Here is a 17,422-nt window from a genome sequence, read left to right as displayed (position 1 = left end):
TCCTAAATGCTGTTTTCTTCCCCCGCCCCCTTTGATTGTTCTAACAGCTTATTAACACATGTGCTGAAAATCCCTTACCTGGACCTTTTCTGAGGAGTCTAGTAATCCAAGATCCAAGATGCTATCAGCTCCATTTTCCCTAAAAATAAAGGAAACCTTGTTACGTCCCATGGAGGTCTGAAATTTAGTATGAAAGTATCTGTTCATATTTATTACACATTTTAAAAAAACACTTTAGCCCCAAATCATGGAATACACTTATAATCCTAGGGCATGGGAGCAGGCACTACATAGCAAACTCGAGGCCAGTATCTACCCTATACTGCTAAGAGATGTTTCAAAAACAAAACCCAAAAACCCTATTAGTTGCCACACATACAATTCAAGACATGGCTAAGACAACATATACAGTCTTTATTAGGATGTATATATAGGATATATTAGGATGTTTATATAGGATAACTTTAGCACAAAGCAAGCAATTCAGAAAAGGCAGGAAAATGCTCAGAACACAATCATACCAGCAATCAAATTCTCTAGCGTAAGTCTCACATACCACTACTATTCACTCCATAAAACCAGGTCAGTTTTGCTCAATAGACAGTGCTAAATTAGCGATGCTTACTTACATTTACAAAATCTTATAACAAAATTTGCAACTTTCTATACAATAGACTAAGTTATTCTCAGTCTGCTCACAGTTCCAGAGACAAGGCAAAGCATAAAGAAACAATACATAAAAGTGCAGAGAAACGGCTAGAGAGATAGCTCAGAGGTTAAGAGCACTGACTGCTCTTCCAGAGGGCCTGAGTTCAATTCCCAGCGACCACATGGTGGCTCACAACCATCTGTAATGAGATCTGGTACCCTCTTCTGGCCTTCAGGCATATATGCAGGTAGAACACCCTATACATAACAAATAAATAAATCTTAAAAACAACAACAACAACAAACAGGGCTGGAGAGATGGCTCAGAGGTTAAGAGCACTGGTTGCTCTTCCACAGGTCCTGAGTTCAATCCCCAACAACCATGGTGGCTCACAACCATCCGTAATGAGATCTGGTTCCCTCTTCTGGTGTGCAGATATATATGGAAGCAGAATGTTGTATACATAACAAATAAAACAAAAAACAAATTCAGAAGAAAACAGCAGCAAAGGAAATTATCAATAGATGAACAGCTTTTGGCTTGGGCCATTCAAAGGCCTTGAGAAGTGGCTGCTGAGCTCTAGGCTCAGCCCAGCTGTCTATGCTACTCATGGAACTGCAGCTAAGGTCTGGGATGGTGACACAGTGGTGGTACAGTGTGATGATTTGAGAATGGTCCCTGCAGGCTCAGATATTTGAATGCTTAGTCATGGGGTGGGTGTGTGTGTGTGTGTGTGTGTGTGTGTGTGTGTGTGTGTGTGTGTGTGTGTGTGTGTGTGTGTCACTGTGTGTGTGTCACTGTGTGTGTGTCACTGTGTGAGAAGGGTTAGGAGGTGTGGCCCTGCTGGAGGAAGTGTGTCACTGGGGTTGGGCTGCCTGTGGATCAGGATTAGGACTCTCAGCTCCTCCTCCAGCACCACCTCTGCCTGCTGCACGCTGCACGCTCCCTGCCAGGCTGACAATGGACTAACCCTCTGAAACTGTAAGCAAACCCCAATTAAATGCTTTCCTTTGTAAGAGTTGCCATGGTCACAGTGTCTCTTCACAGCAATAGAACCCTGACTGATATACCTAACACGTACAAGGTTCATATAGCACCATATAAATTTTCATTTAAAGTAGTCCATGCTCCAAACTGGCTGAAAGAGTAAGCCCTTCTAAGTATGGCACATCTTCCTAATATTTGCCACAGTGAATAGAGTGACTATTTGGTATTTTTAGATTTCATATTCAAGCTAAAGAAACAACTTGCATGAAACTTTAAGGTGAATCTGGAGTCCTAAAAGAAATATCATTCTTAACACAGGAATTTAGGAGATTTGCCACAGATTCTTTGAGTATAATGTGGTCCCTTTCATTGGGGGTGCTTCCAATGGGGTGGGGGGGGGGCGGGGGAGGGGTGTGTGAGCTGTGCTTCAGGGAAATTTCAGATATGCTTCTTCCAAACAAAAACGGTTTCTAAGCCAGACATGGTAGCTCTAAATCCCAGCATTCACGTCTGAGGCAGGTGGTTAGGGCTCAAGGCTAGCTTACAATTCTACATGTCAAATGCCTTCCATAACCCAAGAAAGCATGAAAAATTAAGATATTGCATTTAGGAATTATGAGATACTACTTTTTTAAAAATCTGGATAAGGTAGTATACTTTGTTGAGATTTTATTTTTTAGTATGTATGGGTGTTTTGTCTGCACATGTATCTGTCCACTGGAACTGGAGTGGCAGACAACTGCTGGCAGCCATGTGGGTCCTAGGACCAAAACCTGGGTCCTCAGGAAGAGCAAAAGGTGCTCGTTAGCACGCTCCAGTCTTGTCATAGTTTTTAGGGTGTGGTGAAAGCACGCACTCTAGAAATGAAGTAGCTGTGTCTTGCTCCAAGTGCAAACATTACCTTCCGTGTGCAATGATGAGCTCCATGGCTTCATCCACTCTGGCCCTCAGAGAATCTTCACTCGCTAGGAGGAGGAGCAGCTGAGCTGGGGATAACTCCAACAACATGCCAGTGATTTTACTTGCAAATGCCTGTAAAAGATGAATAAATGCTACTTCATCAATGCTCTGCTTGCTAAAGGCTACAATGAAGAGACTCCTAAGAAATAAGCTCAAATAAAAATTTGAGAACTAGTCAGGCTTTTTATGAAACTGCAAGGTTAATCAAACAACTCATGAATGCATAATTCATGAACTAGCATAGTTTTGTTGGGGTTGGAATATTTGTATGACAGTCTCTCAGTAAAGAGCTGCCACTTATTTTATCTATAGCTTGCTAACAGATCATATCGATTTCAAAAAGTTAACGATAATTTACGTAAGTAAAAATATAAATAAATATAAATCACAGCTAATTCTCTTAACACAAAAGGAAAAGGAACTCAAATTGGGCAGAACTGTCTCGAACTAAGTTTTTTTTTTTTTTTTTTTTTTGGGGGGGGGAAGCAAAAATTCAAGTTGTACAGTTACTTCCAAGCAACAGTTTCATTTCTTCTAAAATTTTTATCACTGTATATAGCCAAACATAAGCCCTCAACCATGTAACTAACTTTAATTCAAAGGGTTAATGGTGGGTGTGGCTGTGCCCAGGACTCACAGGTTGCATTGCTTGGACTCGGGGATAAAGCCTCTCTCCAAGTGCCTGCCGATGAGCTGGGAGAGGGTCAGGGTCGTCACTAGGGTTCCCCTCAGAAGCAGGTCTGAAAGGCCTGGTGTCGATGGAAAGCTGTCTCCTGAAATCTCTGTGAAAAGAAGAACACTTTTGACCCCATTTTCTTTAATGACCAAATCAAAATATCAGCAAGCACACCTTGGCCAACAGAAAACCAGAGGACATATCAACAGTGAAATCTAAATACAACATGTTTGAAAAATAAAGATTCTCTAGGTTGTCACTAAAAATCTACAGGTGACATGTTTGATTTAATGGAGCAGGACCAGACTCTCAAGAGACTACCCATAAGTCCCACGGAATTCTAAACAAAAGTAAATGTAACTACACCATTTCAACAAGAAAAATTAAAAGTAATACAGTCTACCACAATTAAGACTTAATTAAAGTAGGAAAGTAGTAATTGTAAGGAAATGTCAAACTTTAGTGAATAAACAGAAAGCCAGCGTAACTTTAAACCCCAGGCTATTAAACCAGACTCTTGCACCCATCAGCCAGACTACTGCGGCCATGTATCCCTCAATTCCAAATCTTACTCCATTTACAAGCCTCTGTCCAACTGTCTAAAATGCCAGTACTGAGTAAGTATCACAATCCATTGTACCTATCCCGGTCTCTCCGAGATCCAGCTCGCAAGCCACTACTCCTCCTCATCTCTCTTTCTCTTTCTCTTTCCCGATCTCTCTCTCCTCGGTTCCTCAGTCTTTGCATTAAACCTGGAAGATGAGATGAAAGTCAGCACACTGAAATAAGCACAAAAGACCGCACAGTACACGAGGAAACATGGCTGCACCGGCAGCACTAGGTAAGCTAGAACTCTTACCTAGTTTTCAGTGGGTTCTTTTAGAACCCCCCCCCCCCAATCAGGTGTGCACACACTGTGCTATGTGTAAAGCCATGTGCCTGGGCTCCTGCATTAGAGACATGGACTGCTTGCTGCACACGGTCCACACAGGCTCGCTCTCTCATTGAAACTTGCCATCCCACAACACCGTTATAAGCCCATACAAGTCACGCCCAGCTTGTCACACGCGGGGCATGTGAACTCGGGTTCTCCTGTTATTACTAGACCACTTCCCCAGCTCCCTGGTTTTTAAGGGTTACTGATAATTACTGTATAGAATACAACGTACATGGCACATTTTGCAAATCCACTTCAATACTTGTGAACTATTTTTCCCTGGTCATGTCAAAACTATGAAATAATATGTAACAACTAGTGCTAGATTCATTTCATTATAAACAGTGCTGACATTTCTTACACAGTCGAAGCCACTGGATATCTTTTCTGTTCTTAGTTTTGGCTTTGAGCATTGTAGATTACTGCAACATTAGCTTAGCTATTTTGAAATTCCAATGCTTTCACTCTTTGTATTTGCTGTACCCCAACAAATGGCACACACATGCCACAGCATATGTGTGGAGTTAGCGGACAATTCACAAGACTGGGCTCTCTCCTTCCACCGTGGGGGCCCCGGGGATCAAACTCAGGTAATCAGGCTTGGCAGCAAGCACCTTTCCACTAATAGATCTCACACGTTCTGAGTATAGCTTCTTAATGGTGTTTGATAAAGATATTTCCAAAATGTTAGGATTCTCAGGTCTCCTCATGCCAATCTGTTAATCTGCTTTCAGTGTCACAATACACACAGCCGCCGCCCCGCCACCCCCATCCTGTTAAAAGTGATAGTCAAAGGCTAGTGAACTCTCCATTTGTTCAGTCCATCATTTTACCTCTGCAGCCCAGTCAGTCTCCATGGGGGGAGATTACATATGGCCAATGAGATACAGATGTAGCCTAAGTAATTTCCATGAACGTCCTCTTACCATTTACTCCATCCACCCATTCACAAGACTGGAGATCTTCTGACCATACTGGGCACACATTACCAATTACTACACCTTTGTCATTTTCACGAAGCTCTAAAAGAACCCACTGAAAACTAGGTAAGAGTTCTAGCTCCCAAATGTTGATTCATAACAAGGTTGTAACGCTCCAAGATGTTAATAAATAAAGCCCTATTTTTGAAGAGGAAAAAAGTCCTACTGAAATGAAAATAACAACCATAGTGATACAGTTGATTTACACATGGCCTCAAACTCTTTACTTCATGGGATCGGACCATGTTTTTGAATCATCTTAGAACAGCCTACCAAGAGAATCCTGTTTTTTCTTCAATTAGCTGGCAACTAATACAGGGGTGACAATCCTCTCTGGGTTGTACAGTGACGCTGAAGAGCTCACAACCTGTCACTTAAACAGGTAACAACTAGGAGAGGAGCTAGATGGTGTGATCACAAACATCAAAGAGCATGCTGCAGTAAAAAGCAAACTGTCAATTCGAGTAGTTTTGTCAAGACTAAATCATACTCTAGAATAAAATTTTCTAAAATATAAATGTATAGACATATAGCCATGATTACCATTTATTATGACAAACAAAGAGTTATAATTACGATGCCTGAAGTCTGTAGAGCACTTACTTGTGTGGGTGCCTTTGCTGGCATTCTGGATACAATCTAGATTTGGCAATTTTTCATTTGATAAGAGCGCTTGTGCGATGGCTGTATAGAAACTTCGAGCTACGCCACTGCCCTCTCCTGGCTCATCCTTAAAGGTGACTTTGACTCTGTGGACAGCCATTGGGGTGCTAGCGCATCTTCGGCCAAAATGATTGTTGAGCTGCCTCATGGTCTGTTGAATGAGAAGATCCCGGTCCCGATCGACCTGTTAAAACATACCAAACAGTAAATCCATGCTAGAAACCACAGGGTTTTCCACCGAAAAGTAGAATCTCACTTTTGTCTGGATAGTGTAAATAACACAAAGAAATCTGAGATCTCAGAAGCTTTTATACTCTAAATAACAAAGTAAAGTAAAGACTGTCCTGCATTAATTAAATAGGGCTAATGGAATTTCAATTTAAATACACTCTTTCAAAGAGCCAACAGAAGGTGGCCATGGTGGCGCACACCTTTAATCCCAGCACTGGTCTCCAGAGCTAGTTCCAGGACAGCCAAAGCTACAAAGAAAAACCCTGCCTAAGAAACAAGATGAATTGGGGGGGGGGGGGGTGATTCACCAGAGAGCAACAATGCCATTCAGTGGGCACACAAGAATAAATTCCAAATGGATGGGAGACAGGACCTTTTTCTCCTTTGGAGCATCTTCGTATGAAATCCAGGCTAGCCTGGAATTTATCCTGTAGCCCAGGAGGGCCTCAAACTAACAAATCTCCATCCCTACTAACGCCCAAGCGCACACTGACAGAAAACATGAGTGTGAAAAGTGACACGCTGGAGAAATGACTTGCAGGTTCCAGCACACAGACATTCATGTATTGAGTACACGTCGCCAAAGGCACTAGCACAAACCTGACAACCTAAGCTCAGTCCCTGATAGGAGGAGACAGCCACACCTCCAGGCTGGCTTCTGATCTGCACCACACACATATAAATGGGCTTTTAAAACACACATTCTTTAAAAATATTTTTTTATTTTATTACTATTCATTTGAAGGGAAGGCTTCAATGTGTGGCCCTGGCTAGCCTAGAACAGGCTTTGTAGATCAGGCTGGCCTTGAACACACAGAGATCAACCTGCCTCTGCCTCCTGAGTTCAGGTGATAACATGAGTGAGTCCCTGTCTCAAAACAACAAAAAGAAAACATTTTATTGGTGGTAGTAGTAATATTGTAATTCTAAGACTGTTGTAAAATGTGAGATAAAAACAAATTATCCACCAATGGTATTCAGTCTAGAAGAAAGGATATCGTCAACTCAAATTCCCAGTATGAATTCACAGTAATTTTTTAAAGGCCTAGAAATAACAAGCAACATAATAGCAACATAATTGTAACCATAAATTAGAGCCCATTTTTAACTTTCCTAAAGAAATGGCCAGTGTAAGGTCTGTAGCAGGAAATGCACACAGCACCCGTGGAGAGTAACAAGGAAGGCTGCTACAGATAAATATTATTAACAAGGACTGAGGCGGCACTAAAAAGGACACAAAACTAGCCAGCAAACAAACAAATTAAGCATCAATAAGAATAGTCTGAATGGAATTCAATACAACAGAAGTTTCTCAGTTCATGTTTATGTAATGAATGTGTGTGCACACGTGTTCATGTGTCTGTACATACATGTGTGAAGGGCAGAGGCTGAAAATTGGGTTTATTCCGCTATTGTTTTCTACCTTATTTTTTTGAGATGAGGTTCTCACTGATTTCAGCAAGATTAGCTGACCAGAAGTACCGAGAATCCTGCCTCTGCCTCCCCAGTACAAGGATCAAAGGCACGGTACACACCATCCTAAGTGGGTATGGAGATCTGAACTCAGGCCCTCATGCTTGTATGACAAACATCTTACTAGCCCAAAACTATCTTTAAAAAAAAAAAAAGCCATCTATAAAAGATGCTAGGAACCAAATTCCCAGTGACATATATTTAATATCTACATGTTCTAAAAGTTGTGAAATGGTACACTATACATACGAGAAAGTCTAAATACCTTTACCTCTAGTGATAAGTCTCTTGATTGCTGGTTTCTCAGTTTTTCCATTTCTCTACGGAACTTTGATTCTTTTACCTCAAAACCACCCAATTCAGTTAAGATCTTAAAATTAAAAAGACATAACAATTATTCACTGAAATGTATTCTTATCATGTAGAACAGAATTCAAGAACACAAAATACACACCGATCCAGGCTCTGCTCCAACATCTTCCATAAATACTCTGCCAAACAGTTCTAAAGAAAGGCGCCATCGTCCCAGCAGCATGTCGTGAGAAATGGCCATTCCCATGAAGCTACACTGTGGTCTGAAAGGCGAGAAACAGAAGAGGGAGAAAGTAATTAACCAGTTCCCCAAATTCAGACTTTTGGTCAATAGCAGTACCTTTCTTGGTCTTTTTTAAGTGTTTCAAGCCATGTCCTATTTCATGAAAGACCCTTCCCGTGGGTGGTGTATGTGTGTGCGTGCACTCAAGCACAGGCAGGTGTCATATTACCACACATCTTCTATCTTCAAAGTCAAATGTCCATCTATATTCCCATACCCTCCAGAACTTTAATTTATTACCTATGTAAGTGATGCTTGCTTAGAGCCCAACATGGGCATGATTTAATGACAACATCCATCAGCACCATCTACTTCCCCGTGCAGATGTAAGGCACTTTTTCCTACCTTCTGTTCCACCACCTACCCTGGACATGATTTTCTTTCCAACCCTAAAGCTAATGGGCCAACTTAACCCCTTTTCCTCAAGCTAGAGCTATTACTAACTGGTCTTCAGACCTCTAATCCTTTTCTCCAACCTGGCCTAACCACCTTCTCACATGACCTCTAAGTCTAGGCGACTGCAGCACAGAAATCGCCTCGTGCTCTTTATGGCTGGAGACAGTGTCCATACAAGGCATCCTGTTCATTCCCTACTTAACTCCTAGGCATACCTATTTCATTAACTAGCTCATTAACTTAAGCAAAAATAATATACTTCTAGCCGAAAACTAAGGCATGAACAAGAGTCAGCAAATCACTTGGTGACCAATGAACACTAAGCAACACTACATGCTAGTAACTTATTTAGTAAACAAAAACCTGTCAGACATACCATCTGTGAGCCCCAATTAAACATGAGTCACAAGTCCTAAACAGTCTATTCATTCTAGTATTTACACGTTCTCCTTATCTGAGCTGCTGATAACACATCTGTAATTGACGGTTTTAAGTCAGTATATTAAACAGTAAGAAAAATAGCATCTTGGAAATTCAATACAGGAAAAAGAAGATCAATCTTTAAGACGTCATAAAGTCCAGAGAACTCATAGGAAACCACAGAGGAGTAACAGTAATTATGATACTTAACATATACAAATTTATAAAATATGGAACTTCTAATGAAAACTGAAGTCTAGCAGCCATAGGGGCATTACCTGAATGATGTAAGGGGCGGCCCTTCGCTTTCAGTGAGTCCGATCTCTGCTAGTAAACTGCTCTTCAACTGGGCAGCAACGTCGTGAGCTGACGGCCCTGGATTTGAACTCTCGGCTTCCTCAGCCAGCACACTCTGCTCTTCCCCTTCTTTCTTTTGGCGGTTTTGCATGTTCATTACATTTTTTAGATTGGCAGCGTAAGACATTTTAGTTGGAAGAACCTATGCAATTTTAGGTTTAGAAGTTACACATTAAGGGGGGGAAATGTTTTCAACTTAATGGAGCCCCACAGAAATCCTGAGTTAAGTCACGATGCCCCCCTCCCTTCGCAGAGCTTCCACCACCAAATGCAGTCTGCTCTTGTCGACCAGTCCTCGAGGACCACAACACCCAGTGCACTCACCAGAGTGCACTAGACAATTTTCAAGGCAATCTTAGCTATCTCTGGTACCTAAGTCTCATACATTCTCCTTTATCACTTAACTGCAAAAGAAAATCAATTCAGCTATCTTTCTCTTATGCTGCCTTTAAACATACTATTTTTTCCCTACAAAAACAGGATATAATTTTACCTCTCAAATCAGCCATATATATCTGAAAACTTTAGCTGTGTGATAACTGACATTCCCACTTGAAATTTATAATCTCTTCAAGCCTTATTTCTTACCTAAATCTTTTCTGGGTTATAAAGAATGAGACAGAATTACTGAGGTGTCATTACTAATTTATCTTTATCATTACTTATTTGTCTTTATTCTTGATTCAAGCAGCTCAGCACATCAAGGGAAATTTGAAGACAAAATTACATGTGCTCATTTATCGGAAGTGATCTTATCCGGAAACCTAGATTTTCAGCAGGACACATCAACCACGGGCTTCGGCACTAAGCACTAAGCATACCCCAGAGATATGTGATGTGTGAAAAGAGGAACAGTTCGATTATGCTGTAATAAAAGGGACTTGTGGCATTTCTACTATTGAGGGACATAAAATATTCTGAACTAACCCATCTGTTCAAATCTGGATGCTGGGAAAAGTGCTAACTAAGAAATACAGTGTAAACTTTTACTCTCTTACCTCAAGGCAATTTCTGTCCATTGTAACTTCCACTAAGCATTTCCCACTACTGGTAGACGAGGAATAAAGACCCTGACTTGGACGGCCAAACAGATCTTCCTTTCTAGCATTTGGCTGGAATTTAACAAGACATATTATAGTTAGATTGAACACTTCAACGTCAGCTGTAAAAGAGCACTGGACCTGTTTAGTTCACCTGCAACAAATGTGGCTGATCGGCCAGGGGGATAGCCTCAGCCAAAGGCACTTCAAATGGATTTGGGGGAATACATCCAAGGAACGTCATAGAGTCTGAACGTCGGAAAAAAGGGTGGTTTTGGCCAGTTTCTGCAGGGAGAGATTCATCATCCTTATCATTCAAAGTAGCACCTAAACATTAAAAATTAAAAAAAAAAAAAGTAAGTACAAAGGATAACAGAAAATTAATTTGCTCAATCCAAAATGCTTGGTAGCTCTTATAAAATGTTCATATACTAGAAAGTAAGTTAAAGGTTGGATTGGAAACAGACTCTCATTGTGTGGCAGCCTTGGCCAACCGGGCTGACCTGCCTCTACTTACCTCAGCATTGACATTAAAGGCCTGTGTGACACCACAGCTAGCATTTGATGCATTTTAAGTGACATTCCAAAAGAATTGAATGCATTATATATCACACAGCAATAAAAATGCAAGAGTAAAAAAAAAAAAAAAAAAAAAAAAAGCGGATGAACACTGCTCAAAAGGCTTCTTGCACCCTACCCTCTTCTCTTTAGATCCAGAGAATGGGCTAACACGGAACAACTAGTCTCCAGAGCATGTTCAGGGCTCAGCCTAGTGACAGCAAAAGGAGATGAAAGAAGTCGAAATCTCACTACCTGCTTACCACACTGAAATCAACAAGGAGCTGCCGAGCAGCTTCTGTGCCCAGCACACTAGCAGCAGCTCTCCTTAATGGAACCAAACTCTTGGCAGTGCCTACTAAGGCTGCGGAAATGGTGGGTTATGGCTGAACTTTCCAAGGGAGAAAGAAAAAAAAACCAAACCCACCATAACAAAACAACATCAACAACCACCAAAAACCAAACCCAGACCAGCTGTCTTTCCCTGAGCTAATAAAAGTATTAGCTGGGAGTAATAAAGAGGAAACTGGACTGTTGGTTCTTAATCTCTAACTCCCAACTAAAACAACAAGTTGGCTCTGTACCAACTGGTTCTCAATGCTGTTCCTCCTCATGCTGCGACCTCAACCATAAAAGTATTTTCATTGCTACTTCATAATTGTCCTTTTTGTTACTATTATGAATTGTAACGTAAATATCTGTGTTTTTCAATGGTCTTAGGCAACCCCTATGAAAAGATCATTCAATCCCCAAGGTGTCAAGACCCCAAGGTAGGTTGAAAACCACTGTTTCACAGAATCCTCCAATTTTGTGGCATTAAAACTTAACTTCTCAGCCGGGCGTTGGTGGCGCATGCCTTTAAATCCCAGCACTCAGGAGGCAGAGAATCTATGTGAGTTCGAGGCCAGCCTGGTCACCAGAGCAAGTGCCAAGATAGGCTCCAAAGCTACACGGAGAAACCTTGTCTCGAAAAAACCATAAAAAAAAAAAAAAAACTTAATTTCTCTTACTTTCTATAACTAAATCTGCATCAGAATTAATAAAGAATTAACATTTTCCATGATTTGAAGTAATGGTAAATATAAACTAAGAGAAATGAAAAAGAGAAATTCTGAAAAAGTAGAGACTGCTGGCAAATTCCCATTAATTCAGTCTGAATTATGAAATACACAATAGGAGAATGTGTAAGGAAAATGACAGAGAAGAGAAATCCCCACACAGACAGAACACAGTGCAGTCTAAAGGCCTGGAGGGAACCCCTGAGGCAGCAGCCATCTCTGAGGCAGGCATCTCCTGACCCTGCTTAGACTTACTTTGACTGGTGTCCTCGTCGTTCTCATGCTCCGAATCTTCATTGTCGATGCCCAGCTCCAAGAGTTCCCGTGTCCTAGGAAAAGAGCAAAGTTGGCCATTTAAATCATGCAAGAAAAGAGCATGAGAAATGTCACTTTGGTCTCTCTCTACCAGCATGTGGGACCCAAGGATTGAACTTGGGTGTTAGGCAAACACCTTGACCATCGGACACCTCATCCTGAGCTCTAACTCACACCTAACACTACTATTTTATAGTTTCAGATACTGGGTGGTAAAATGCTCTGCCAGATTCCCTGTAATAACAAAATAGGCTCAACAGAAGCCAAAATAAATAAGTATCACTGAAGAAATACTGAGTGTCTACACAAACTCTCATCCAAATTTTGACAAGACAAATATCTCACCAATTTAGTTTAACTGGGTTCCAAATTTTCATTTTAAGTGGGAAATCATGACAGAATAGTTGGATAGAGGTTGAGCCCACTTTCCTACATGAACTACCTTTGTTAGCTTCTGCAGGGCTGGTCTCCTTAATCCAAACTTAGAGACTACACCACATAGTTCTCAAACAAGACTCAAGGAAAGAAAGCATGGATATACCTTTTGCGTTCCAGCTGAGGGGTGTCCAGTGTTGTCTGTTGATTCATTGCTTTAATCCAATATATCAGGGCTTGGAAAACATAAGCCACATGTTTCAGTGAGCAGACGTCCAGCACCGGAAGGACATCAGAATGCTCGTCGTTATGAGACCGCATTAAAGAAAGGGCATAGTTGAGAAAGTCTCCTCGAGCAGACATCATCCCCTGACGGGCGCTAAGCAGTGTGGCACGCCTATAGGGACAACAACCAAGAAGATGTTTACAAAACCCACAAATAGAACTAAGAAATGGAAAGCACTGGGTTGAAGTGATTGATGGCTCATCAGTTAAGAGCACTTGCTACACTTGCAGAGGACCTGGGTTTGATTCCCAGCACACACATGGTGACTCACAACCACCCAGGACTCCATTTCCAGGGCAATCTGACACCCTCTTATTGCTTCCTCAGGTATTCCACATGTGCAAGACACTCATAAACGTAAGACTAAGTAAACCGTAAGAGAAAATAGAGCACTCAAATGCTCTTTGTATGTACTACTGCTTATGATTTATTGCCTAACACCAGTCTTAAAATGTCTGAATTTGCATTTCTGACAAGTTGCCCACTAAGGCAAGATGGTGGAGTTCTAGGAACCATGACGAGAAGCATCCACCTGTGCTGGCCATTGTGGTGTCAACCTGATACAAGCTAGAGTTCTTTAGGAAAAAGGATTAGTCAATGTATAAGCAGTTTCCTCACCGATGCTTGATGTGGGAGGGTCCAGCACACTGTGTGCATGGTGCCACCCCAAGGTGCTGTAAGAGAGCAGGCTCAGCAAGCCATAAGAAAGACAGTGAGCAGCACCTTTCCCAGGCTTCTGCATCGGTTCCTGCTGAGGGCCTGCCCTGACTCCCCTGGATAATGGACTATAAGCTGTGAGATGAGATAACACATGGTCATGTCTCATTTATCACAGCAATAGAAAAGCAAACTAAGACACAGCCTGAAAGCAGTGTCAAATGTGGGGAATGGTCACTCACGCTGTCCCATGCTTTGGGACATGGGAGGCAGAGGGATGGAGAGAGAAGCAGGTCAGGGCTATACAGCAAATTAGACACCAGACTGCTACACGGCAAAATTTTGTCTCTGAATGAATGAATGAAAGAATGAACGAACAAATGATACCAGAAAGCACAAGCAGCAAATGAAAGTGTAAGTGAACTGGACTTTTATCAAAATTAGAAACTTTTGTACTTCTCAAAGGACACCAACAAATGAAAAATTGTAGAGATGGCTGAGAAGTTAAGAGCACTTGCTATTCCTTCCAGGTGACACAAGTTTGGATCCCAGCACCCAAGAAAGGTAACACACAGCTGCCAGTAACTGCAGCTCCAAAGGAGCAATTCAATTGAGAATCAAGAAGTGACCTTCACTCAAATATATACACATTAAAAAAAAAACAGTTTGATAAGGAAGTATTATTCAAAATATATATACTCATAACTAAACAAAAAGTAAAAAAGTTAGCTTACAGCTGTGCAAAAGAGCTAAGCAGACATAGGGCAAACTGCCAGTCAGCACATGAAAAAATAATGTTGCAGCATCGTTGACAAGTCCAAACCATAATGAACTCAGATGTGTGAACTGAGATGTGACTGCAGACTGCAGGTCCCATGCTATATCACACCCACTAGAGAAACCCTATCTGTGCGTATAACCCCAGCACAGTCCAGATGCAGGAAGATTAGTATTCAAGGCCATCCTCTACTGGGAAATTACTTTAAAGCGGGGTGTGTGTGTGTGTGTGTGCGTGCGTGCGTGCGTGCGTGCGTGCGTGTGTAGAGATAGGGGAAGGACCCAGAGAAACCAAAGCTCTCTCAAACCCTGCCTTTAGGAAAACAGTTTAAAGCGGGGGGGGGGGGGGGGGGGGGTGTGTGTGTGTGTGTGTGTGTGTGTGTGTGTGTGTGTGTGTGTGTGTGTGTGTGTGTGTGTGTGTGTGTGTGTGTGTGTGTGTGTGTGTGTGTGTGTGTGTGTGTGTGTGTAGATAGGGGAAGGACCCAGAGAAACCAAAGCTCTCTCAAACCCTGCCTTTAGGAAAACAGTCTGGCGGTGTCTCACAGTGTTAAACGTGCACATTACCACACGACCTAGCAATTTCACAACTACATAAAACACCAAAACTACATGTCCACACAAAACCTTCAAGGAAATGTGCGACATCATACACAGGAGTGAAAAGGCAGAAATATTCCAAATGTCAGTTGGTGAATGGCTTTTAACATTTTTAACAAAATGTCAGAATATTTTGAGTTATCGACAATGCTAAACATGGTTGAACCAAAACATCGATGTGTTAACAGAAGCCAGTCCTAAAAGATCATGGATTGTATGGTTCTCTTTCTCTCTCTCTCTCTCTCTCTCTCTCTCTCTCTCTCTCTCTCTCTCTCTCTCTCTCTCTCTGGGGGGGTGTTTGAGACAGGGTTTCTCTGTGTAGCTTTGGAGCCTATCCTGGCACTCGCTCTGGAGACCAGGTTGGCTCACAGAGATCCGCCCATCTCTGCCTCCCGAGTGCTGGGATTAAAGGTGTGCCCCATACAGCCCATCCATATTGTTTGATTCTATTTGCATAATATGTTTAGAATCTGTATAAAGAAAACAAGATAGGAATGACCACTAAGAAGTGTAGGATTTCCTAAAGAGATGATGAAAATGTTCCAAATTTGTAACAAGCCAATGAATCACATACTTAAAAAGAGTGACCTATATACATGTCATGTGATCAAACTGTAATCATTGATGGGGGGGAGGGGTACACAGTGCTGACACCAATCAACACCTCATGGCAGACATCTGTGTGCTGTTTTTTTAAGAGGATTTTCTGTGCATGAGCGTTTTGCCTGCACAAAGGACTGTGTGCTGTGTGGGTGGGTGCACTGCCCAAGGAGGCCAGCAGAGGGCATCTGATCTCCTGGAACTGGAGTTGCAGATAGTTTTGCGCTGCCTGATGTGTGTGCTAGGAACCTACCAAATGTCTCTCTCGGGTTCAGATGCCTCTATCAGCTGCCCCACCAAATGAATTTGCTTCCAATTCCCAAATGTTTTTCTAGGAAATTCCTATTCAGAAATTACTTCACTTCCTATTTGCTTATTTTTAGAGTCAAGTATAAAACGTAACTCTTGCCCCACCCGGCCCTGCCCGGTGTCAACAATCGTATTCCAATGTTTTCCTTTCATCTCTTCCTCTCTTGCAGTCCCCAGACCTTCATCATCTTTCACTATTTTTTTTTTTAGCTGCTAGTAACAGTAAGAACCATGCCCACAGACCCAGCCTGAAGACCCTCATTTTCACTGGACGGTACAGCTATTCCTCTGAAAAGTGCGACTTTATAACTCGACAGGAGGTGCATAATAAATACATAAATATACTTTATGATTTAACAGGATAAGGAGGGAGGGAAGGGGGGAGTGTGTATTGTGATACCACAGTAGAGCACTGAGTCACACACACACTTCCCCTTCCTAGAGAACAGACTGCATCACCATCAGTCCTAGGCAGAAACAAATCTTTCCAGAAATAGATGCCTAAAAAGAGGAGGCAGGGAGAAGTAAGATATTTGGAAACAAGGACAGAGGCTAACAATAGTTTTTAAGACTAGATTCCTAGGATGACACTAATGGATTTACAATAATAATTACAATAATAATAACAACAACAACAACAACAACTTGGCTAACTAGATTATTGTGCTTCAGCTGCCTATTAAAAACACGTAACTACCATGAGGCAGTTCTCCTCTACCAAAAGACTGGTTCAATGTAACAGCAATCAAAATGACTCAACACACATATGCCTAAGGAGGATTTCATACCGTCTGCCTTCCAGAGTCCTTAAACTGGCCTCTTCTCGCGCAGTCACCCTCTCTCTGCGAGCTGAGTTCTGAGAGGCGTGGAGGGGGTGGCTCGGGTGTCCTGGGTCACCGGCAGACGCTAATGCAGAACCATAGCGTAACTGAGCTTCAGTAGAGTCCATAACACTGACCATCCAGTGCCACGTGGGAATGAGCTTCTCTTCTACATAGCTCTATGGAGATCAAACTGCAATAGTCAAAACTATCCAAGCAAAGCTCAATGGGATACAGCAATAGTGTGGCAACATGCAAGTATTTGTAATATTCCCATTACACTAGACTTCTCCTAAGTGACAGGAAAACACTGTGTTCTAATGAGCAACTGTGCAATGGGGTTAGATACCTGTAAGTTGACTGCATCTTGGTAAGTCAGCTTCACAGCTGCTGGGATCTGGGAGTACACTAGGTGGTTATATTTAGGGATAAGGCCCATCAAGTCCGAGATTTGCCGGATGACAATGCTGTAAGCCCTGGCTAAACTGCTTGCAGATGTTAAGTAGCTGCTGGCATTGCTGGCTTCCAAAGCGGCGGCGGCGGCTGCAGCGCTTGTACTAATGGTGCCGCTCCGGCGTAAATTTGAAGGGTCAATATAGATCAAACCCGCAGAACTTGCTGTAAGGAAAAAGGACAATTATCATCAGCTGCCATAACTGTTAACTGCTGCCGTCACCATATATGCTTACAGAAATCTCAATGGCC

General features: G+C 42.0%; 1 protein-coding gene across 1 annotated transcript in view; it reads right to left on the bottom strand.

Moving 5' to 3' along the window:
• Nucleotides 1-17,422, bottom strand: part of Ubr5 (ubiquitin protein ligase E3 component n-recognin 5) — a 68,781-nt gene that overhangs the window by 10,372 nt on the left and 40,987 nt on the right. Inside the window, exons 38-51 of the mRNA XM_027431380.2 lie at nucleotides 17,067-17,335; nucleotides 16,685-16,896; nucleotides 12,837-13,067; nucleotides 12,236-12,309; nucleotides 10,519-10,691; nucleotides 10,323-10,436; nucleotides 9,246-9,466; nucleotides 8,011-8,131; nucleotides 7,822-7,926; nucleotides 5,793-6,036; nucleotides 3,913-4,024; nucleotides 3,234-3,378; nucleotides 2,538-2,668; nucleotides 79-139 (exon numbers count right to left, since the gene is read on the bottom strand). Coding sequence (XP_027287181.1) covers nucleotides 79-139; nucleotides 2,538-2,668; nucleotides 3,234-3,378; nucleotides 3,913-4,024; nucleotides 5,793-6,036; nucleotides 7,822-7,926; nucleotides 8,011-8,131; nucleotides 9,246-9,466; nucleotides 10,323-10,436; nucleotides 10,519-10,691; nucleotides 12,236-12,309; nucleotides 12,837-13,067; nucleotides 16,685-16,896; nucleotides 17,067-17,335 — 2,213 coding nt within the window. The remainder of the gene's footprint in view (nucleotides 1-78; nucleotides 140-2,537; nucleotides 2,669-3,233; nucleotides 3,379-3,912; nucleotides 4,025-5,792; nucleotides 6,037-7,821; nucleotides 7,927-8,010; nucleotides 8,132-9,245; nucleotides 9,467-10,322; nucleotides 10,437-10,518; nucleotides 10,692-12,235; nucleotides 12,310-12,836; nucleotides 13,068-16,684; nucleotides 16,897-17,066; nucleotides 17,336-17,422) is intronic.

This window comes from Cricetulus griseus, chromosome 10 (genome assembly GCF_003668045.3).
Source record: "Cricetulus griseus strain 17A/GY chromosome 10, alternate assembly CriGri-PICRH-1.0, whole genome shotgun sequence".
In the NCBI taxonomy this organism is placed as follows: Eukaryota; Metazoa; Chordata; class Mammalia; order Rodentia; family Cricetidae; genus Cricetulus; species Cricetulus griseus.
Note: the sequence above shows the minus strand (reverse complement) of the source record. Positions and strands in the feature narration are given on the sequence as shown.